This window comes from Eleutherodactylus coqui, chromosome 3 (genome assembly GCF_035609145.1).
Source record: "Eleutherodactylus coqui strain aEleCoq1 chromosome 3, aEleCoq1.hap1, whole genome shotgun sequence".
Taxonomy (NCBI): Eukaryota; Metazoa; Chordata; class Amphibia; order Anura; family Eleutherodactylidae; genus Eleutherodactylus; species Eleutherodactylus coqui.
Genome location: NC_089839.1, coordinates 174,857,171 through 174,879,794, shown reverse-complemented (window position 1 = coordinate 174,879,794; position 22,624 = coordinate 174,857,171). Strand labels below are relative to the sequence as shown.

General features: G+C 42.4%; 1 protein-coding gene across 5 annotated transcripts in view; it reads right to left on the bottom strand.

Annotated features, from left to right (window-relative positions):
- Positions 1-9,131: 9,131 nt before the first annotated feature.
- SLMAP (sarcolemma associated protein) overlaps positions 9,132-22,624 on the bottom strand; it is a 118,275-nt gene continuing 104,782 nt past the window's right edge. For 3 of the 5 annotated variants that reach the window (XM_066596569.1, XM_066596571.1, XM_066596572.1), the window contains 4 exons: positions 21,847-21,964; positions 20,143-20,314; positions 19,342-19,476; positions 9,132-10,737 (listed from right to left, as the gene is read on the bottom strand). In XM_066596569.1, coding sequence (XP_066452666.1) covers positions 10,648-10,737; positions 19,342-19,476; positions 20,143-20,314; positions 21,847-21,964 — 515 coding nt within the window. In that variant the 3' untranslated portion in view covers positions 9,132-10,647. Of the gene's footprint in view, positions 10,738-16,603; positions 16,694-19,341; positions 19,477-20,142; positions 20,315-21,846; positions 21,965-22,624 lie in introns of all 5 variants that reach the window. The other 2 variants (XM_066596570.1, XM_066596573.1) reach the window with 1 other exon arrangement.

Below are 22,624 nucleotides of genomic sequence, written 5' to 3'. Positions count from 1 at the left end.
TCCTCAGACTGCATGTACCGATGTCTCTCTGCAGAATGTGCCCCCCACCCAGTCTCCCCACTTTTGACCTTTAAAAGTAATGACCCTTTTTATTCAAATTAACCTTCAGACTGAGGTTGCAGCCCCTTCTTAGCCTTAAAGGCATGTTTAATCCCTGCAGTCCATGGCCGATTCCTTATGTACTTTACAGCCTTTCAGCATATGCACACAGAGGCCAAGGAGATTTTCCTTAGTATAAACACACAAGGTGTTATATTCTCCTCAGTATATACACACAGAGGTCAGTAAGATTGTCCTCAGTATATACACAGAGAAAGTAGGTAGATTCTCCTCAATCTGCAAATAATTTACCTAAGCTTTATGATTTCTGAAAACAGAACTATCTTATGTATCATAGATTTTCATACAGTTTTTCATACTTAAAATTGAATATTGAAGTTGCTAAAAATTTACTTTTCCTACTTAGCACATAAGAATGGTCGTGCCAAATTTGAAATGTGTATGGCATGGGGAAGGTAGAGAATTAGACTAGGTACATTACATAGGAGGTCACTTACTCCTGCACTTAGCATTGAATAATCAAGTTGCAACCCCTTTACTTTCCCGATTTACGACCCAGGAAGGGTGATGCCAAATTTCACATTTGTGCGGTACAGATGTGTGCTATTAGTTACATTACATTGGGGGGGGAGGGGGGTCACTTACTTTTGAACTTAGAAATAAATAATCAAGTTGAGATCTCTTTACTTTTCCTATTTAGCGACTAGAGAACGGTCTTGCCAAATTTTAGGTTTGTATGACACCAGAAAGTTAGAGAATTAGATTTGGTACATTACATAGGGGGTCATTTACTTTTGCGCTTAAAATTAACTAATGAACTTGCGTCACCTTTTTGCTTTTCCTATTTCGAAATTAAAGAATAGTCGTGCCAAATTATAAGTTTATACGACACCAGGAAGTAAAAGAATTAGATTTGGTACATTTCATAGGGAGTCACAAACTTTTGCACTTAGAATTGAATAATTAAGTTGTGACCCCAATACTTTACAGATTTATGACCCAGGAATGGTCAAGCCAAATTTCACGTTTGTGCAGTACAGATTTGTGTTATTAGTTAAATAGGTTCATAGGGGGTCACTTACTTTTGCACTTAGCATTGAATAATTAAGCTGTGACTCCTTTACTTTTCCTATTTAGGACCTAAAGAATGGTCGTACCAAGTTTCAAGTTTGTACGACTCCGGGAAGTTGAAGAATTAGACTAGGTTCATTGCATAGAAGGTCACTTACTTTTTCACTTAGAATTGAATAATCATGTTGTTACCCCCTTACCTTTCCTCTTTAGGATGTAAGGAATAATTGTACCAAATTTCATGTTTGGACGACAGTGGGAAGATAGAGAATTAGATTTGGTACATTAGAAAAGGGGTTTCACTTACTTTTGCACTTAGAATTGAATAAACAAGCCGTGGCCACATAACTTTTTTTAATTTAGGACCTAAAAAATGGTTCTGCCAAATTTCCCATTTGCCCGACACCAGGAAGTTGGAGAATTAGATTAGGTACATTACATAGGGGGTCACTTACTTTTGCATTTAGCATTGAATAATCAAGCTGCAACCCCTTTACTTTTCCTATTTAGCACCTAAAGAATAGTTGCACCAAATTTCACGTTTGCACGACTCCGGGAAGTTAGAGAATTAGATTATGTACATTGCATAGGGGATCACTTACTTTTACACTTAAAATCGAAAAATCAAGTTGTGACCCCTTTACTTTTCCTATTTAGCACATAAAGAATGATCATGCCAAATTTCACGTTTGTACGACTCCGGGAAGTTGGAGAATTAAATTAGGTACATTACATAGGGGGTCACTTTACACCTGGGCCTTCGGTCGGACGCCATCGATCAAAAGAAAGCGACTACTAAAGTTGAGGAACAAACTGTTCGTCCGTACTGGATACAAAGCTTGGGTAGACTGGGAGACCTGTGATCTGGTTAGCAACATCACCCAGGGACACTACTATAAACTGTGGTAATTGTGGTGATGATGATAATTTCTATGTTTAATTCTAGATCATGGCACAAGACCCCGACCATTGGGCATGGATGAGAGAGTGCAAATTCCATCTCAGCTGGGCATTACGCCGGAGTAGCCCAGAATGCAGCGCTTCATCCTGTCCCATCTGCACCATCAGTATCCAACCAGCTGAGGAGAAAGGGGCCGAAAACATCCAAAGCCGGACAGAAACAGAGGAAGAACCCGGAACAGCAGAGCCATAAACATCTCTGGTAAGTTTAATGTTGGGGTGGCAAAAGGGTGAGACTGTTATGGCGGATACTAATAACAAATTCTATCATTTCAAGATGGGAAGATCTCTTTAACGAAAAGTCTGTATAAAATAGATCGATAACTTTGATGTTTCTATTCTATAGTAAAGATGCCAATAAACTTTTCCTTCTAACTTTTCTATTCTTACCCTAGATGTATTGCTGCCAAGATGGGGGACATCACTGCCCGACCAGAACAACCAAGACGACCTGATGGATGAAGACCCAACCATCATACGGAGAAGAAACAGAGGACAGATACATGAAGACCTGAGAAAAAAAAAAGAAAATGTATCCATTCTAATCACACATTCAAATGCACCCACTTAAAAGGGTATTCTAGGCATTTACTATTGATTAGCTATCAGAACAAGTCATCAATAGTTGATTGGTGGGGCCTCTGCTATTCAGGATCCCCACAGATCAGCTGACCCTCCAGCTCATTGTCAGTTCAGAGGGGTGGATATTCACATCAGTGGTCAGGAAATGTAATAGACAGATTTACTCCTATTGATATCAAAGGGAGTAAATCTTTTCTATTAGCCTTTGACTCTGACCACCATTGTGGACGTCCAGCCCTGCAGCACAGACAGGGAGTCAGAGTATCAGCTGATGGGTGGGGATCCAGAGTGTTGGACCCTTGCTGGTGAACTATTGAGGATCTATCCTGACAAAAGGTCATCAATAGTAAATGACTGGAATACCCCTTTAATCACTATAAACCACATACATATACGCAAACGCACGCACACACTGCAATTGGTATTCTAGCGTAATCCTCCTTTAGTATGCCCAGAGGAAGGGAATGCAGCGGCCATGGTTTCCCTGCAGGTTTCCTCCCCTGGGGTTTTTTCCTGCCCTGCGTGTCACTGTTCGCTCTTCGTGAGTGATGGGAGGTAACAAGCACATAGAAAATATACACATACATATAATAAACTTCCCATTATTTAATTGTCTTTTCTGTGTCTGTGTTATTTCTTGGAGAAAGAGAGCATTATTTCCAACTAAGGTTAAAATTGCAGCAACTTGAGGCAGTAGATAAGAGTAACATGGGAGGCTAGCGCATCACATCAGAGTCTTGTGTCACAGGAGAAGTGCCGCACTACCCTAGATAGGCTAGAGATCTATGGGAAGGGCTCTGAGACTGTAAGAGAATAAGGTACATGGAAGTGGAGGAGCGGCCAGAGACCGTGACTGGTGAGAGACCAGGACCTGAAGGGGGAGAGCCATACCTCGAGGGAAACATGCCGGTGGCTGCGGACCGCTGCCCAGAGAATCCTGGGGAAATCTAGAAAGGACATTTGTAAGTGTGATCCGAGCTCTGATGATCAACCAGCCTTCCTAAGAACGCCGATGGGGCAAACATGTGCAAGAATGTGTACTGGAACATCAGCTGACACCCCTGTGATAGAGAGACTATGAACCAAGTGGGAGCAAGAGACTGTAATAGAGGCTAGTAGTTATTGCTACGGGAGGCGGTGTCATTGTATCGATGCCCTTCACAACGGTGTTATTCTCCTGTGTAAGGTTAATAAAGTTGTAAGGTAAACTTATGTTAAATAAAGCTGTGGCCGCTCCAACGGTATCCATCTAACGGTCTTGGCTCGTTCTTTAAGGTGGTTTATAGCGACGGTAAGATTTGAGGTGAAGGTCGGCCCTCCATGCAGTCGCACTATAAGTAATCCAGCAGAGTGAAGATAATTTTTCAGCCAAGAAAAAGGATATGATTTGATGTAAATTAAATGAATAAAACACTGAGATAAGTGATGAAGTCAAAACAAAAGTAATTTAAACAATTGCAGTGGAAATCTGTAAGTGGCATTGTACAGCGCCACCCGTGCTCTCTTAGAAAAATTACATTTAGTCCAAAATGCAGTAAAGACTCTGTAATGGATAAAGGTAGCTTTACACGGGATGACTATCACGCTGGTGCTTTTACACAGGAGTGATAGTCTGTCAAAAAATAGTGGCAGAGCGTACTAGCGATCTCTTCCAGCCGCCCGCCTCTATTGACAGTAAACAGGAGTCGCCCAAAGATTGAGTGACTCCTGTTGGCACCGCGCCAGAAGCCGCTCAGTTTCAGTGAGCTGAGATGGAACAACTACTGGCTACTGAGTGACTTCTCGCTGGTGGTGGCCGTGTGTACATGGGCCGACAGTCATGTGTAATCGCTCAGGGACTATTTGCGCTTGGATTGTTGGACATTAGATGATGATGATGATGATGATGATAGGGGCTGGATTGTGGGGATATTGGATCAAGATGATGGGTGTCAGATTGTGGGACAATGGAGGGTGGATTGTGGGACACTGGAAGATGATGATGGGGGTGATGGTGTGAAGGTTAGAATATCTTTTGGTGTAAGGAAAAAGATGGGGTGTCCAGGGGGAGGGATGGGCCAGTCGACCACTAGTGGGAATATTTCATACTTTTGGCATCGTGTATACAAAGTATAGCTGTGAAATATTCAGCATTTCATACTTTGTTGTATTTTTAGCATTCTATGGCTTGTCTAAGTGTTCTGTGTAATGACCCATTTACACATTGCCTGTAACAAATATTAAAGGGGTTGTCTCGCGAAAGCAAGTGGGGTTATACACTTCTGTATGGCCATATTAATGCACTTTGTAATATACATCGTGCATTAAATATGAGCCATACAGAAGTTATTCACTTACCTGCTCCGTTGCTAGCGTCCCCGTCGCCATGGCTCCGTCTAATTTCGGTGTCTTCTTGCTTTTTTAGACGCGCTTGCGCAGATGGGTCTTCTCCCTTCGTCTCAGCTCGGAAGCAGCGGTGTTTTGGCTCTGCCCCCTTGTACGCGTCATCGCGTAGCTCCGCCCTCGTCACATGTGCCGGTTCCAGCCTCCTGATTGGCTGGAATCGGCACGTGACGGGGCGGAGCTACGCGATGACACGTACAAGGGGGCAGAGCCAAAACACCGCTGCTTCCGAGCTGAGACGAAGGGAGAAGACCCATCTGCGCAAGCGCGTCTAAAAAAGCAAGAAGATACCGAAATTAGACGGAGCCATGGCGACGGGGACGCTAGCAACGGAGCAGGTAAGTGAATAACTTCTGTATGGCTCATATTTAATGCACGATGTATATTACAAAGTGCATTAATATGGCCATACAGAAGTACTTAACCCCACTTGCTTTCGTGAGACAACCCCTTTAAGTTATTAGAAATAAAGCACAAAGTTAGTGTTTCCAATAGCATTATAATAACTTATAAAACATAAGAGTTATAGTAAGTGATAAGTAGAATTATCATGCAGGCCAATAAGGGCGCATTCACATCTGTGTATGTTCCACTCTTAGTGGATCAATTTACATTAACAGAACAGAATACACCAACACAATTTGTATGAATGGTAAATCTTCCATGTTTTTTGCATGTGGTCTTAAAACTGAAGTCATTCTTTTTCGAGAATTGACTAAACATTTGAGAACTCACAACAAGCTGGTATCCGCATGCCACCTACCAACTGGCATACTGGTGAGGTCCTGTTAATATTAGGCATAACTCACAAACCTTCACACAGACGACCAATCCAAATTTGCAAAATAAACTCCCCATATCCAAACTCCAGAGTAAAGTTATTTATTAAATCATGCACATCACAATTGTTAGTGCAAATAGTTTAATCTGTAATCTGTGCTCCAGAGATTCTATGGAACCTTTTATATCTTTACAAAATAGATTTAAAACAATTATTTACTTAAAAAAATGGAATTCTGAATTTTAGCATTTCAGAACAATATTTGCAATAACCTATATACAAGAGGTACCGAGTACCACCGGCATACGAGTGTTGTGGTGGCTTGCAGTGGTGGACAGTTAACGAGAAAGGCATGTTTTATGTGTGCGCCAGTCAATCACCCACGAGAAGGAACTGACGTCACGCAACCCCCTGGCCGTCGCTAGCCATATTATCCCATATATTCCTATGCTTTTGCTTATGAACATCCAGTAATGCAGAACACGATAGATCCAAAAGGCAACATACTATCATAGATCTAGCAAACACACGTGAACATATAAAGGCTCATCTGATACCACAACGCATATGGAAACCAGAAGCCGAAACCTCCGGCCACAAATAAGCTTTCAATAAAGTGAAAATGGCACTCCTGAAAGCCAACTGGTTGCTCTGGTTATAGCGCTACTCATTAGGTAGTACTGACTGGCAATGTCTGCCTTAATGTAGCAGGAAATAGTGACCAACCACCAATGAATGCAAGTTTCAATATACTTGAGTTTCCAAGAATGCCAAAAAAATAAGTTCATGTTTTTCATATTTCTTCAAAAAATATCCACCAATGAAGCTCTCACACCATCGGAAACCCACCTACCAGGGCATGGTAGACCAACTCATTAAAATAAAGGCCAGAACACCTTTCATCCTCATATGACGCTGATGCTATATACATAATGCACACTAGATATGCAACCATCCCAGGCATTTACACGAAACGTTGTAGTGATGTGGTATGAAAATATGTAAGAACACGTCAGGGAATTCTGTGTCACTACAAAAAGGTTGATGAAAAATAAAGACGGCAGAACATTCAAAGGTTTTCCAGAATCACTGTGAGATTACTTTACAGAAATCCTCTACAATCTGGATTTCTTGCCCTACATCCGGCGACGAGGAGGGGCTCCGAGTCTGAAGTCGTCCATCAGAAGAGTTGTAGAAACACAAAACATAGGAACACTTTGACAAAGTATTTTACATGATTGAGACACATTTAGTGACATAATAGTGGAGAACACAGCCTGTAAATATGGATACTATGTGCAGACGTGTCAAGAAGTTTTGGCCCCTGATGAATCCAGTCCGCAGCTTGGAGCAAATGATGAAATGGATTTCTATTTTTCCATAAATTGCAGAAACAATCCAGAAGATTGAAGCATTTAAGTCATCTGCTTGGCTTGTCTGGTGCGTCCAACGGATCCAATGGTCAGGAGATGTTCCCATTGCGGCCACAGAACAGGATGGCCACCAACCTAACTGTATTACAGTCAAGAACTCCGCTGGGGTCAGGGATGAGCACATTGCTGAAGTAGGACAACATTCTGTCTAGTATAGCCACTGGAGAGACGGCCTGAATTTCAGTGGTTGCCCGCATACTTTTTGAAAATTATCATCAGGTGGAGGTGCTAAAATAGCAAATCAAGCAAAATGTACCTGTCCTCAGCCTGATAATCCAGCACTGCTGCCACAACTGGTTGCTGTTGACATCAAAAAGTCAGGTGATCACTGCCTGCCACTCAGAGGCCACAGCGTCATATACCATCCTCCTCAGCATTCCGATTGGCAGGCAGTCCTCAGCTGACTGTCTACAGTCACCAAGAGAACAGCAGGGCGGCAGCTTTGGATTGCCAGGGACAAGGATTGGTAAGTAATGCTCAATTTGTTATTTTAGCACATCTGCACCGGACACTAAATTATCAAAAAGTAACCAGACAACTGCTAATTGTCCATATCGGAGGCAGTAATACAATTCAATATAATTGAGAAAAATCACCTAAAAGTTTTAAAGTGTAAGTTTACCTTAAAACAACCAATTTTATTATAAGTGCAATGCAATAAAATTATTGGAGCAACTTTGCAAAAAGACTGGAGTCAAATTATCCTACTGTTTTGTAAACAACTTCTATGCAGACCTTGTGTCTCTATGGCGACAGACTACACATAGTGTAGTCTGAGCCTTGCAGTCCTGCTTAAGGGCCCACTCACATGGGTGCTGGCCGTATTACGTCCGAATTTGTTACAGACGCAATACGGACAGCATACAACACCACTGGTTTGCACTGGTGCACTCAGACGCTTTTTTTTACATGCGTAAAAAAAAAAAAAAAAAAACAGGTAGGAATGCCTAATTTATTTTCTAATTTTTTTAAATTTTTTTAACATGCATGAAAAATGCAGTGAATACAGATGCAACCCAGACATAAAACACACGCATGCATCAGAACTGCACACACAGTGAAAGCTCTGAGCTTTTCGTGTACCTAAATTGCATATGTCTGTGTGATGAGGCCTAATGGTGTGTTCACACATCTCAGCAAGATTTCACAGCAATGTACAATATCAATCAATTAAAGCGTGGTGGTTGTGGGACATGGAAAATAGGGCATGCTGTGGATTTTAAAATCTGTAGAGTGCTTATGTGTTGGGGAAGTGTTGTGGATTTTAACTGCAGATTGTATTCTTCGAAAACCCACGACGAGGATTTTGGTGCCGATTTTCTCCATTAAGCGCAATTATACCCTTATGCAAGTTAGCAAGAAGTAGGATCAGACTACGGCCTCTTTCCCACGAGCTACAAGATCATCGCTACAAAACACATGTATGTGAAGCCCATGGTTTCCAATGGGATCTTACAGGCTACAAAGCATCTCATGTGAAAGAACCCACTGGAAGCCATGGGCTTCACATACAGGCGTTTTGTAGTGATGATCTTGTAGCCCGTGTGAAAGAGGCCTAATTAAGGGTTATGACTGCAAGATCAGACTACACAGGGTTTGTAGACGCATAGCTCTGCATAGAAGCTGAAGACAAAAACATGACTTTTTGCAAAGTTTCCATGTATATATTTTTATTTATTTATTGTATTTTAGGATGCATAGAACCATAAAAGAGTGAAGTTGCAGAAGGTGGACATGTCGCTTAATTATTACTGATCCATTTCAACCAGCAAGAACATTCTACAAAACCTAAATTTAACTGGTTTGCAATGTTATCTATGAAAAGTAGTGTATGGCAAATAATGTAAAAAAACCTGATATAGTAAATTCATAGCCAACCTTTAATAACTGTGTGAATCTTATTTTTGAAACATCAGGAATCAAACTACAGAATAAAGTACTTCTTCCAGGGCAGCGCCATTGTCCAACAGCTTTGGGACTGTAGCTTGGAATCGGTCTGCATTTCCCTTCGGCATCAGTAGACATGGATAGCCAATTGTGACTAGTAGACTCCATTTCTTCTTCTGGGACTTGCTCCCACCATCGGCACTAGACTTCTCTACCAGCAACAGACTGTGCATACCCTGGAGCCAAACAATTGATTACTTATCCCCTGGCTTTGGGACATCCACAATCTGGATAATTACAGTGTCCAGGTTATACGCTTTATAGTTATGACATCAGTGCTGCCCAACTATAAAGAATAGACCTGGGGATCAAGGGGACTATGAAATAGAATGGTTGTGCCCATTAATAACAAGTCTCATGATTGGCTCTCATTCTCCACTTCAAATATGAATTTTAAGACGTTTCTGTTCCTCTTCCTCATTTACCACACTGGAGTATAATTGCAGACATCTCCGCTTTCTGTGGCCCCTTTATAAAGCTTTGGACCCCGGGATCTCTCTGTAGATAACAGCATTAGCAAAATACATCTTTCTTAGCTATACACTAAAAATCTTTGCTGTATAAAACCAGTTAATAAATAGTCGACTTCTATCCCAAATCGGTTCCAGTGAACATTTTTTTTCCGAGACCGTCCGTCCATCCAGTTCTGATTGATTACATAGGGAAGCATCCAAGGAGAAAGAACACAATCAGGTCAGGATTTACACATCAGGGGCGACTACAATTTCCACTACTGGTGACTGGGATTTTGTTTTGTTTTCTATTGGTCTTTTTGAAAAAGTTTTTATTTTAGAAGGGGGTAAGAGAAAAAAAAGTCAGCAACGCTCCCATAGTGGTTCACATTATTCTGTTCCTCTCTAGAATATGTACGGCCCTCGGAAACTGATCATCGCAGGGTGAGAAGGTGTGCAGTGACTGATATATACGGCTAGAGAAAGGTTGATGCGTAAAAGGAGCGTGTGCCGGACAGCTCTGTGACGTGGGGGAGAAAGCAGGCAAGTTGGATGAGCTTTACCCACCGCTATACTGGATGTGTGAGTGTTTCTTATGGCAAAAAATACAGTCTTTCATTCTTTACAATAAGATTCTACAGTAAAACAGCCACAAACCCAAAAACATCATAAATAATTTGGTACCAAGAAGCCTTCTGGAGGCCATAACAGTATTTCCAATACCACCAAACTAGACTTAAAAATCACATGAACGTCGCAAGCAAAAAGTTTTGCCTACTGTAGGATAAAGTCATGTGTTTATTCCCCTGTTGGACAAATACATATATTACAGTTTAAAGCAATTGCCCTACTGCGGCTCTCTTTCAGAGATTTGTGAGTTTTTAAGAGGTAAAAAGGAAGAGTAAGGATCCATTTTTGTTCTCCAAACGTCAGCAGTGTCGGCTTCAATGGAGGACGGTACATGGCTTGAAAAGCGGTCTCATGGTGTGCCTCTGCTGAGGCCAGGGTACAGCATCACTGCGGTGACGGCAACCAACACCGCTATCCCGGTCATCCAAGGCCACTGGCTCTGTGGGAAGAGGATAGCGTTAATAAATCTTTAAGGGGAAATTAATCTTAATCATCTTTTTTATTAGGTCTGGCAGAGCAATGAATAACACTATCCACAAAACTACTTTGATAGATTGTCCCGCTCTAAAGCTTGATGACGTATCCCAGAATGGGTCAATAGCTGATTAGTAGCGGATCTGTGCTTGCAATACCACGCTGGGCCACAATGAGGTATACAGCGCCTTGTGCCTCTGGCTCCACATACTGTCACTGCAACCCAACATACAGCAGGAATTCTGGGCAGCAGATTCCCACCGGTCAGCTACTGATGAACTATCCGAAAATGGTTCAGTCTTCACAGGACATTAACTTGAACCTTTTCTGAAAAAGATTCAAAGCTTATTCTCCCCTTCTCTTTTCTTATAGAGAGTCCTTAAAAGGGTTTTCCAGAGAAATACTATTGATGACCCATCATCAGGATAGCTCATCAATAGCTAATCCTGGGTCTGCCGCTGGGGACCCCGACCGATCAGCTGAACAGGTGCATGCTGCCAGCGCCGGAACAACACAGAGGTTGGTGTAGAGGCTTGCACTCCTAGCTCTATTTAGTGACTCGTGTTTTTAACTGTAGGCATGGCTCTCATTGAAATCAATGAGAGCCGTGCCTGCAGTTACAAGCATCGGCCACTACACAGAGGTTGGCGCGAAAGCTTCCGCCCTGACCTCTTATTGTGGCATTGACAACATGCCCCTGCTCAGCTGATCAATCAGTGTCCCGAGCGGCGGCCCCCAGTCGATCAATTACTGAAGACCTATGCTACTGATAGGTCATCAATAGTGTTTCACTGGAAATCCCCTTTAAACATATCAATTTTTCATACTTGAACATATCACAGAATAGTAACTAAAAGGGGTTGCCTGGTTTCAGCCTAAAACTGACCAATGGTAGCAAACTGCATAAAGTACAAGCAATATTTACCTGTTAAACCCGACCCAGTTGTGTCATTTCTCCTTGTCAAATTTTGTTTACCCGGCTATAGCGGTAACATTAAGTTGATAACGCCAAGTTGTTCTTGGTTTCAGCAGTCACATGTTAACAGCTGCAGCCAATCCCTATCCTCGGACGTCATGTGTTGTCCACGTGACCGCTGCAGCCAATCCCTAGCCTCAGAAGTCACATTATTGACTTTAGGTCACTGCTGTAGCCAGGTAAACAAAGCCCAACAGATAGAATGGGAGATTTGGTACTGGAACAGCTAAGTATTGCGTCTTTTATACAATCGACCATCACTGTGATTTTGGGTTGAAAACCAGACAACTCGCTTTATGCTTAAACTAACATAGGGAATAATTTCTGCAGTACTGTCCAATGGCTTCTGGGCCACAGCAATGATACCGCTAATGATGGAAATGCAACAGGATGCTATGGTCATCCAATGTCTCATCACTATGGAGGAAACCTCAGCATATAAAGAAGGACATCAGGAGTGACAGATATTGAAACAGTCACAGTTTGATAGAGAAGAGAGTAAAGATATGCCGGTATACTTATACCATCAGCCATGCCCGGTATTCTTGTTGAAACTATCGGAAGCAAGAGATGGGATGGTGGTCAGCATTATCGAGTGTCTGCACCCATGTGTGCATGTGTAGTCTCCTCCGACCCATTATGGGTATTGGCTGATGGAATAAGTATATCTGCATATCATTACTCCATCCTCTATCAAAATGGTATTATTTTAATATAGCTGCCATGGGATAACGATTATTAAATCAATATGTTCAAGATTTGCTGATTTATTGAGATTTGTAAATTAGGCCTTAACATACACTGGTTATCCATCAGAGTGAGTTGAGCAAAGGAGAAACGTTGATTCATTATCTTGTCATTAAGAATTTATGTATAGGTTTTCTGGCATGTGTGACTACACTGGATCATACCGTTTATTTGGTCATATATTATCCTACAACAGTATTTTGACTAGAATTTAGATTGTTGATACCAGTTGAAAAACCTTCCCTGATGAACCTGTATCATCAACAACGGAAATGCGTTGGTTGGTTAAAGATAAGGGCTATATTATCATCATGGATTACATGCATGATTTGGATTAGACTTCTTGTTGCCATTTTGGAAAGGTGACTCTATAGCATCCTATATTATGATAATGCTTGGCTACCCCAGCGACAGGTTCGGAATCAAGGTCACCCTTATCAGGGCAAGTGCTCTGATTAGATATGAAACACTGGGGTAATTGTAGGGTTCCACTAAAATGTTCCGTTTTCAAATATATTTTTATTAAAAGTTTTATTGTATCCTATGACAAGGGTTTCTTCTGTCTTCATGCAGTCTTTATCTATGGCCCTTAAAAAAATCATCTATGTACTAGTTGGTTTTTGGGATAGATTTTCTCTGCCATGTAAGCACCATTTATAAAGTCACTTTCATATTTAGACACAAAAAATAAAATTTCTAAATTATCCAGTTTTAGGACTAAGGATGCAAAGATGAAATATAACAGAGGCAGGTTATATATCCAGGGCTGTGGAGGTTATAAGCCAAACTTCTGTCTATGTTCACCCTCTATCATTGTTTCATATACGGCTCATATAGAATTACCAATAAATTAGCCAAATGCTATCATTAGGCTTAATGTGTGTTTTTTTTGTTTTTTTTAAAGCCAGAACTGAAACATTTGTACCGCCTCCACAGCCCAAAGTTACATCCATACATTTATGAGCAAAGACTTATATAGCAACAAGTTATCCAACTCCCTCCTCCAATGTAATATATTATCTGTAAAAGAAGGATTATTGTTTCATATCAGATACATAACATGGAGTTATTCTGCAGATTCATTAGAGCCAAAGAATGAAACATAGGAATAAATTCAGAAAAAACATTGCGATTTCAAGTAAAAGAAATTCTCACGTTCAGAAAGCAGCCAAAAGTTATGAAAATAATTTCTGACCTTTTATTGTATTCAGTTGTAAGAAGAAAGTGAACCCTTTGGAATTACCTGGATTTGTGCAAGGATTACTAAGAAAATTGGGTCTGATTGTTATCCAAGTCGTAATTATAAACAATGGGGCAGATTTACTATTGAAAAGACAGGTTTCACCAAAAAACTGTCTTCCATGCTTCGCATCATATTTACTGTGGGTTTCTGGACACTTTCTGACTCTTCTGAAACAGGGCCGTGGCATAAATTGTGCTAAAAAATGTGCCAAAACTTGGGTGCGACTTTTGGCATAAATTAAGGCAACTAATATAAGCTTAGACTAGACAGCTTTACCATCCAGCATGAGTTGCTGGGATAAATTTGGCACATTAAGGCAGCCTGTCCACGGGCGTTGCGATATCCCGCGGTGCATCTCGGCCACGGGAGAACAGGATCCAGCTGACGGATCTCCGCGGTGAGCCTTACCTGACAGATAGGCTCACTGCAGCAATTCGCAGCATGCTGCCATTTGCCGGCCGCGAACTGGGAATCGCTATGATTCTCCGCTCGTGGACAGGGGGTTGTGCATTGCTATGGAAAACGTTCACTGCGTTCTCCGCGGCCGGATTATCGCTGCGGGGAACACAATGCAAAAACGCCCGTGGACAGGCAGCCTAAAAGACTATTTTAATTTGCACTGTAACTTTTAGACAATTTAGGACATGGGCCCCAGTATAACTACACAAACTATTATTTTGTTGAGCACATTGAGTAACATTCACAGTGCAGGGAGAAAAAGTAAACACCTGTGTTAATGACTTCTCCAAGAGCCAAAGGCTGTTTTAATTAAAGGGGTATTCTACCACCTCAGCTTTTTGTAACCTAGATGGAAAACCGCTGCTATAGTTACCGGCCATCTGATCAGCAACTACGAAAACAGTCGGGTGCTTCAGCCCAGTACTGTTTCTGTAGTTCCCATCTAAGTAAAAGGTAGCTTTCGTTACATCTTGCCATGAAAAGCTGAGATGAGATTGCATGTGTGGTTTCACTGCTGCTGTCTCCATTAAATAAAAGCACACAAAGCCTGGCTACTGACAAATCTGTTCTATATAAAAAAAAAAAAAAAAAAGCCTTAGGGCTCATGTCCACGGGCAAAATGACATTTAAAATCCGCAGCGGATCTCCCGCGCGCGGATCCGCACCCCATAGGGATGCATTGACCACCCGCGGGTACATAAATACCCGCGGATCGTCAATAAAAGTGATTTAAAAAAAAATGGAGCATGAAAAAATCTGGACCATGCTCCATTTTCATGCGGGTCTCCCGCGGGGACGGCTCCCGCGGGCTTCTATTGAAGCCTATGGAAGCCGTCCGGATCCGCGGGAGACCTAAAATAGGAATTTAAAGTATTTACCTATCCGGCGCGGGCGCGGAATGTCAGCTGTTCCTCACGGCCGCATCTTCCTTGCTTCGGCTCGGCGGATGTGCCCGGCGCATGCGCGCGGCACGTCGACGACGTGCCGGCGGCGTCAGGAATTCATCCGCCGGCCGAAAATGAAGATCCGGCCGTGAGGAACAGCTGACATTCCCCGCCCGCGCCGGATAGGTAAATACTTTTAAATTGCTATTTTCGGCGCTCATGTCCGCGGGGCAGGAGGGACCCGCTGCAGATTCTACATGTAGAATCTGCAGCGGATCTGATTTTCCCCGTGGACATGAGGCCTTACACCTTCAAATGTCATTGCTTAACTGAATCATGTTTTGCAAATTAAAGGGTTTTCCAGGGAACTACTACTGATGACCTATCCTTAGGATAGGTCATCAATAGTTGATTGGCTAGGATCTGCTGCTCAGGATCCGGCCGATCAGCTGATCAGGCATCTGTCCGTGCCACAACATACAAGGTACAAAGCTGAAGCTGTCACTCAGACTCGTGTAGTGAGAGCTGTGACTGCAATTACAAGCGGCGGAGAAGCAGCTTCCACTCCGTACCAGTGTGCTGTGTCGCTATCAGTGGACGCCTGATCAGCTGACTGTCCAGGGTCCCCGGTAGCCGACCCCAGCTGATCAATTACTGGATGATCCCTCCTGAGAATACAAGTCAAGAATATTTACTTGGAAAACCCATCTAACTTTTGGGAAAGTACTTAATGCAAAGGTTCATTTAGGCCGCTATTACACAGAAGTATTTTTTATCTGCCTTTACAATTGCACCAAAAACAAACTTTTAAAACCGCATATAAACATGGATCAGACCGGCAATTGTTGGGGAAACGTGAGTCCTAGCACAGCTGCTCGCAGTCACGTAAAAGCATCCTCGAGTTTCCTCTCTGCACTGCGGATGATTATTCAATGTGCTCAATAAAAGCCATGAACCATACAATTATTTGTTTGTTTTTAGATTGGGACTTCAATAACAATCAGCCCACCTTTTGTTACTAGTTAATGCAAAAATCCAGGTAATTCCAAAGGGTTCACTTACTTTTTCTTGTAACTTTAAATGTCAGTGATGCTATATTCTAGCAGCAACAACCCATCTGATGAAGATGTACCCTATATAGATGTACAAAACGACATTCTACATCTTCACTGAGTGGGATGTCAATGACTGTAGGATCCATTTTCGGTCCTTGCTGGGGAGCTCTGCAGAATGGGTGTTCTAGTCCGTGCTCCATAGACACGGAGAACTAGAATTTGCTAGCCGACTAGTCACTGGCACCTTTCTGAACGCTTCATTTCCAGGATTTGGAGACCATGATTAAGTTACTAGAGGAGAAATCAGTGTTTAGCAGACACAGGAAGAGACAAACAGATGTTAAATGATTAGTGGATCCTGGTTAGTCTGGCTGGGGACAGCGTGTCCTGCTCCCTGACCATGCACTAATGTTACACAGATGGGTCATGTAGGTGGATAGTGGAAGACAGACAAGAGCAGCGTGTACCTTTCTCTACCACAACAGGCCGTAACACCAATACAGGATAGCCACGATTACGCCGAAGAATACGGCTGGGACGGGAAGTAACGCAGAAGGCTGAAGAAGGGAAGGGATATTAAAAATCACTTAGGTGCTTCAATCAAAATAACACTAAAGAACGTGATTTCACTGGTAATAGGAAACAGATCAATCAGCTGCCACATCTATATAGATTAGTAATGCAAATTGTGAATGTTAAAATCAGTTATTTAATCAAATAATTCCAAAAAATTCAGCCTTTGTTTCCCGAACGGATCAATAATCCAGCATCTCACCAGACCGGAGGTTGGAGACCAGAGATAATCTATCCTAGTAGTATATTTTACGGCAGGATAACTGACACTGGGTGGTGTGTGTACCTGGACAATCCCCGACCTCAACAGCCAAGCTCACCAAATAGAAAGATCTTCAATTTCATTATACTAATGTGGAGGAAATCTTTGCCGCCGTCTGAGATGCTAAGTTACACAATTGGCCCAAAGAGGCTTCTAGGGACTTAATGGGACGTTGAGGGTATTGGAAACTGGCAGATTCATACTTGCAGTCCCATCATCAGCCCGACTAGGCATTTTCTACAAGACCCTTCACCTTTGACCTGCCCCGATAACTCCCTCAGCTTTACCCGGTGCAGCTAGAACAAACATGGTGGACAGATTTAGTCACATACAAGCATCAGTTATTCAGGGAGAGAAGCAATGTGTCATTCACTACTCACATCACAAACTGGTGGCGTACATGTGACAACGATTACAGAACTGCTCCGTGGGGTTTGTGGTGGATAAAATCAACAGCCGAGATCTGTCATTGTCACATTGCAAGAGCCATAACTTGTTACATGGAGAGCTTGGTCTTTGGGGAAAAGTTGAATTTTTTTCTTGGCACCACTGTGGGGTACATATATTGTACTGTATGACTTTTCCCAAATCTTTTTTGGGGGGTGAGATTGAAACCCCCCCCAGCATTTCCTCCATTGAGTCTCAACTTTCTTACCTGCATGAGTATGATTACTGCAATACCATGTTTATGTAGATTTCTTTTGTTTTTCTTTAAAGATGTGTTTTTATTGTGCAAAAGTTGTAAAAATAAAAACTGGAATTTTTTAAGGCCGGCTGCACACGGCCGTGATGGGCTCCGCCGCGGAATATTTTGCGACGAAGCCCGTCACGGCGTCCCCCAGAGACCCCATACTTACCAGTGGATCCGGCGTTCTGGGTCCTCATGACGCTTCGGCATGACGCGCCCGGCCGTGTCATATGACGCGGCGGCGGTGGGCGGAGCGATGGAACTCCGCACCGTGAGCGTTGAGCTATTAGGTTCAATAGAACCTAATAGCTGCAGGCAACGCGGCGGAAATCCGTCCGTGGGAAGGAGGCCCAAAAGCTTTAAAAAAAAAAAAAAGCAAACTTCAGTCAACTTTTTTTTTTTACACAATTTTTTTAGTCCCTTGGTGAGACTTGATAGTTCGATCGCTAGGATAATACATTGCCGTACTTCTGTAGTGTATTCTACTAAGCCTATTAGACTCTGCCGGAGGCCGTGCCTAATAGGCAGGGCTACATGACAGACAAAGGCTTTAAGCTGCCATGGGAACTTCTTGTTACCCTACAATCACACTGTGGGATGTCGAGGGGTGACAGAAAGAACCCCTTCTACCTGTCATCTGCTTAAATGCTGTAGTTGCTATTGACTGGCATGTAAAGGGTTAAATGGCCAGGATTTGAGGTTTCTATGCATCTAGCAGTTAGAGCAGGAGCCTGGCAGTCACTAGTTGGCTAAGCCATCACCTTAAAACGATGTATGTGCAGGTTAAAAGCCCATTAGTGAGGTCATTAAAAAGGTGAATGGGTCGTCACTAAGGGGATAAGACCCCATTAGTGTTCAGAGAAACATTTTTAGTTCTGAATGGCAAGTTCAGGCGCCAAACCTATGGTGCATGTCTGGTCACCTCCCACCTATAGAAATGTCATAAGGCAGCATGGGCAATAAGTGGGAGCAGATATCTTAAAATAACAACCTATGGAGGAAATGGGTTTAAAGGCGTGTTTACACGAAATCAGGAGAAATTCTGTGTCATTATGTAGCGCTACCATTATTGACACTGTTGTATGGTGTATACTATCACCAAGCACTACAGAACAAGGGGCTCCAAACACATGTCAGCCCAAGTCATACACATCTAACAGGGTACCATCTGCACAGAAGGGGACTTCTAGCTCGCCCTGCATAGCTTCTCCGTGTATACAGCACAATACATAAAGGGGAGATATTCTGATGTTCTCAATGACCCGGATCCTTTATGTAAGGAATATGAGACAATGCAAAAAAATACCTCTAGAATGACTCCGGGCCATCTTTAGACACTGCAGTAAAGTGTCAGCTGGAGTAGCTATGTTATTCATGATCTACAAACCAGACCTGACCTCATGACTTAAAAATATCCTAAATGTGATCTAGGATCTGTCCTATAACCGGAACGGATGAGATAAAGCAACAAATAAGTCCATCACTGAAAATGATGCCGCATGATATGTAAGCCGGCATTAATTGGAGCACGATGGGCAGAAGTGAAGTCATTTTCTTCCTGTGCTATGTAAACCAGTTACCTCAAGGTCTAGAGCACATAAAGCAGTCAGATGTCTGGTATGTAAACACCATAGTGTAGGGTGACCAGCGGCGTCCCATTAGTCATGGAGGAGACCACTTACATTATTCCCCTTCTCCTGCAGCAGCTTAAGGTTCTCTTTACATTGCTTCAGCTCCTCAGCAATCATTTGCTTTTCTTGTTCGGTTTTTTCGAATTTCACTTTCAGCTCTGATAATTTAGCTTGAGTGTTTTCATACTTAAAAAGGGAAAAAAAATATCAGAATTGGGTCATTAGTACAGCAAGCCAATAAAAGGTAAAACACTAAACAGACTTATTAGAATGTTTGTTGTACAGTAATTGTGTCTCCCCACATGACTTTTCTACCATCTGGTGTAATTAGCGCAAGTGACCATACATACTCCGTTAAGTAAAGCCACATTACCACGCTGTTAGATCACTGTGAGGTTGTGCCACTACATCACTATTATAGTCACACCATCACTGGGCCTAGTCAACACAATTGGTGGAGGGAGACCTGTGGCGGGGCCAGAAATATAATTGAGATGGTGTCCCTTATCTCCCTAAAAAATGTCCAGATTAGAACAACCCCTTACATTTTTAAACCAAGTTTCTGCTTAACATCTACATGTGGTGACGAGTTCTCCTTCAATGGAAGTGTTCAAACAAAGGCTGGACAATTGTCTGGGATGATTTAGTAAATCCTGCACTGAGCAGGGGACCCTGGAAGTCCCTTCTAACTCTACTGTTCTATACTCTTTAGGATGTTCTAATACTCATTACCTGGTATTTAGAGCTATACTACAAGGGTGACTTTTCTACTGCACCCTTTACCATCATTGTAGAACTTGTACTATTAGTGTGCTCATCAGCATTGTGAAGGAAGCTGCTCATTACACTTACTTCTTGCTGAACGTTGAGCACACGCTTCTCTGCCTCTTTAAGCTGAACTTTCAAGTTATCTGCCTCTCGCTGACTGTGTTCTTTTATACATCCCACCTGACTTTCAAGTTCCTTCCGGGTACTTTTCAAGACATTGAGATCACTTGACAGGTCCAGAGACTGCTTTTGAGAGCTGAAGGGGATAACAAAGAATGGAAAAAAATTTTAAAATTAAAACAGATTTTAAAATTTGTCAATAGTAAAAATCTCTTTACTTCACTGGTGATAATCCACGAGAGAGAGGAAGAGGCATGACATGACTACTGCGAGCAGAATATACACCAACACCATGAATCTCATCCTTCTCAATACACATCCTCAATTTCTATTAACACTTCTCTGTTCACAACAAAGACCTTCTACCGAACTCTATAGTCCTTGATAAATGGGCAGGATCTTGGAAAATTTATCAAGTAGCTCACCTCTATTCCTCAAGTGGTAGCCCATTATCACGATACAACTTTACACCAAGATATCTTATTTCTATAGTGGTGCCATGTTGTATCAGTATAGCGGCTGTACTGCTGACACTAATGTGCTCGCTAGAGGTAGATCAATTTAGAAGATCTAGGGCATAATTAGGATGTATTCACACTGCATTTTCAGTGTTCTTGCAAGTTCAAGTCGGGAGTATTTTCTGACAGATGTCCCCAACCTGTGTCACTGTGCAAGCGGATTTTGTCTATAGGCTCCCATGTAAAATATGTATACTGCATGCTATAAGGTTTCTGGAGAGTGGGTTGCAGTATAGTGGCTCAGTGGTTAGCATTGTTGCCTTACAGTGCTTGAGTCCTAGGTTCAAAGTTGACCAAGGATAAAATCTACATTGTGTTTGATGTAAGGTATAAGAAAGCATTGAGATGCAAGTCAGTTGCCTTAGTGCACCGTGTCCTCCTTCCTTGATTTGAAGCATGAAATAAAAAATTGCTTCAGACAAGTTTGGCGAGTGCAGCTTTTTCACAACTTTAATTGGATTAATTTGTATTTCTTTGCTATAATTGCTGAGCACTACATATTAATCCACTTGGCCGCAGTTTGAGGTAAATGGCGCCCAGAGAGCAGTGCTGCTTGCCTTCTGCAATTTTGCAGTTTTTTGCAGTATGTGTCTGTATGGGCTACTGCAGTAGACTGCAGTATGTTAAACTATTGGAAAGGACACTACTTTGAACGCCAAGTGACTGGAAATGGATACACTTTGCATATATTCTAGGAGATTTCCCAATGCATGTGTAAAGCACAGTATGAATTCAGCCTTAGAGAAGTTGCCCTATAAGATAAACTTAGATACCATCAACAGTATAGGGATTAAATGCCTTATCATTGGGGGTTCGACTGCTGGGACCCCTAAAGATCACAAGAATTTGGGTCCTGTATGTACATAGCAAGAGCCAAGTGATCATGCATGCTGCAGCTCCATTCATCTCTATGGGACTGACCAAGACTGCCAAGTGCTGTACTCTATTTCTTTCCAGCAGAGCGATGCATGGGGCAGCAGTACACATGCTTGGCCAACACTATTCATATTGATCATGATCAGTGGGGGTGCCAACAGTCGAGCACCAACAATACACTGCTCTCCTATCCCAGGTATATAGAGAAGGTGGTCAAATCTTGGGATTACACCTCAACACCAAGCTTCTACAAAGTTTACAAAGCCCTCCTCACCTTCGAAGCTCACTCCCAATTCTCTGGCACTCTCCAGTCAAAGCAGCATTCTCTTTCTGCAGAGAGGAGCATTCTGCCTCCAGAGAAGTGACATGTTTTCGGAGTTCTTCCATTTCACCTGTGAAGAGAGAGAATATGGTAAGTGGCAAAACAAATTATTAGGATTGGAGTATGAAACACTATGCTTTTATTTTAAACAAACAAATTAAAAAGGGTTGTACCAGGATCATAAGCTGTTCCCTATCCAAAGGATAGGAGATAACTCGCTGATCGCATTCCCCATGCTCCTCACTGCAGGCTTACTGCACCCTCGGCAGTGAGGAGGAGACTGAATGGAGCACTTGTCATGCAAGCACGCTGATGACGCTCCATTCACTTTCAAGGGGGACTGTGAATATTGGCAAGTGGCAAGTGCTTGGGCACTTCATTTCAGTCCGCCCCACTAAAATGAATGGAATACAAACAGTGCATGTGCAGCCAGTGCTCCATTCATTCTGACATCATTGTGGTGGGAGAAGCGACCCCGAAGTGACAGTCAACACCAGACCACTGTTCTTGAGATTGTGGGGGGTAGGGTCTCAGCAGTGAGACCCCCAAAAGATCACCAAGTGATCCCCTTATTCTGTGAATAGGGGATAACTTGTGACCCTTTTAAGTAATAAAAATTCCAGCATACTTACTGCAACTGTTCCTCACAGTCTTCAAGATCTCTGCTGGTCGTCATTTAATAAGAATCTTGGTTGTTAACTTCCAGGGATAAAACCTGTCCTGGTCATGT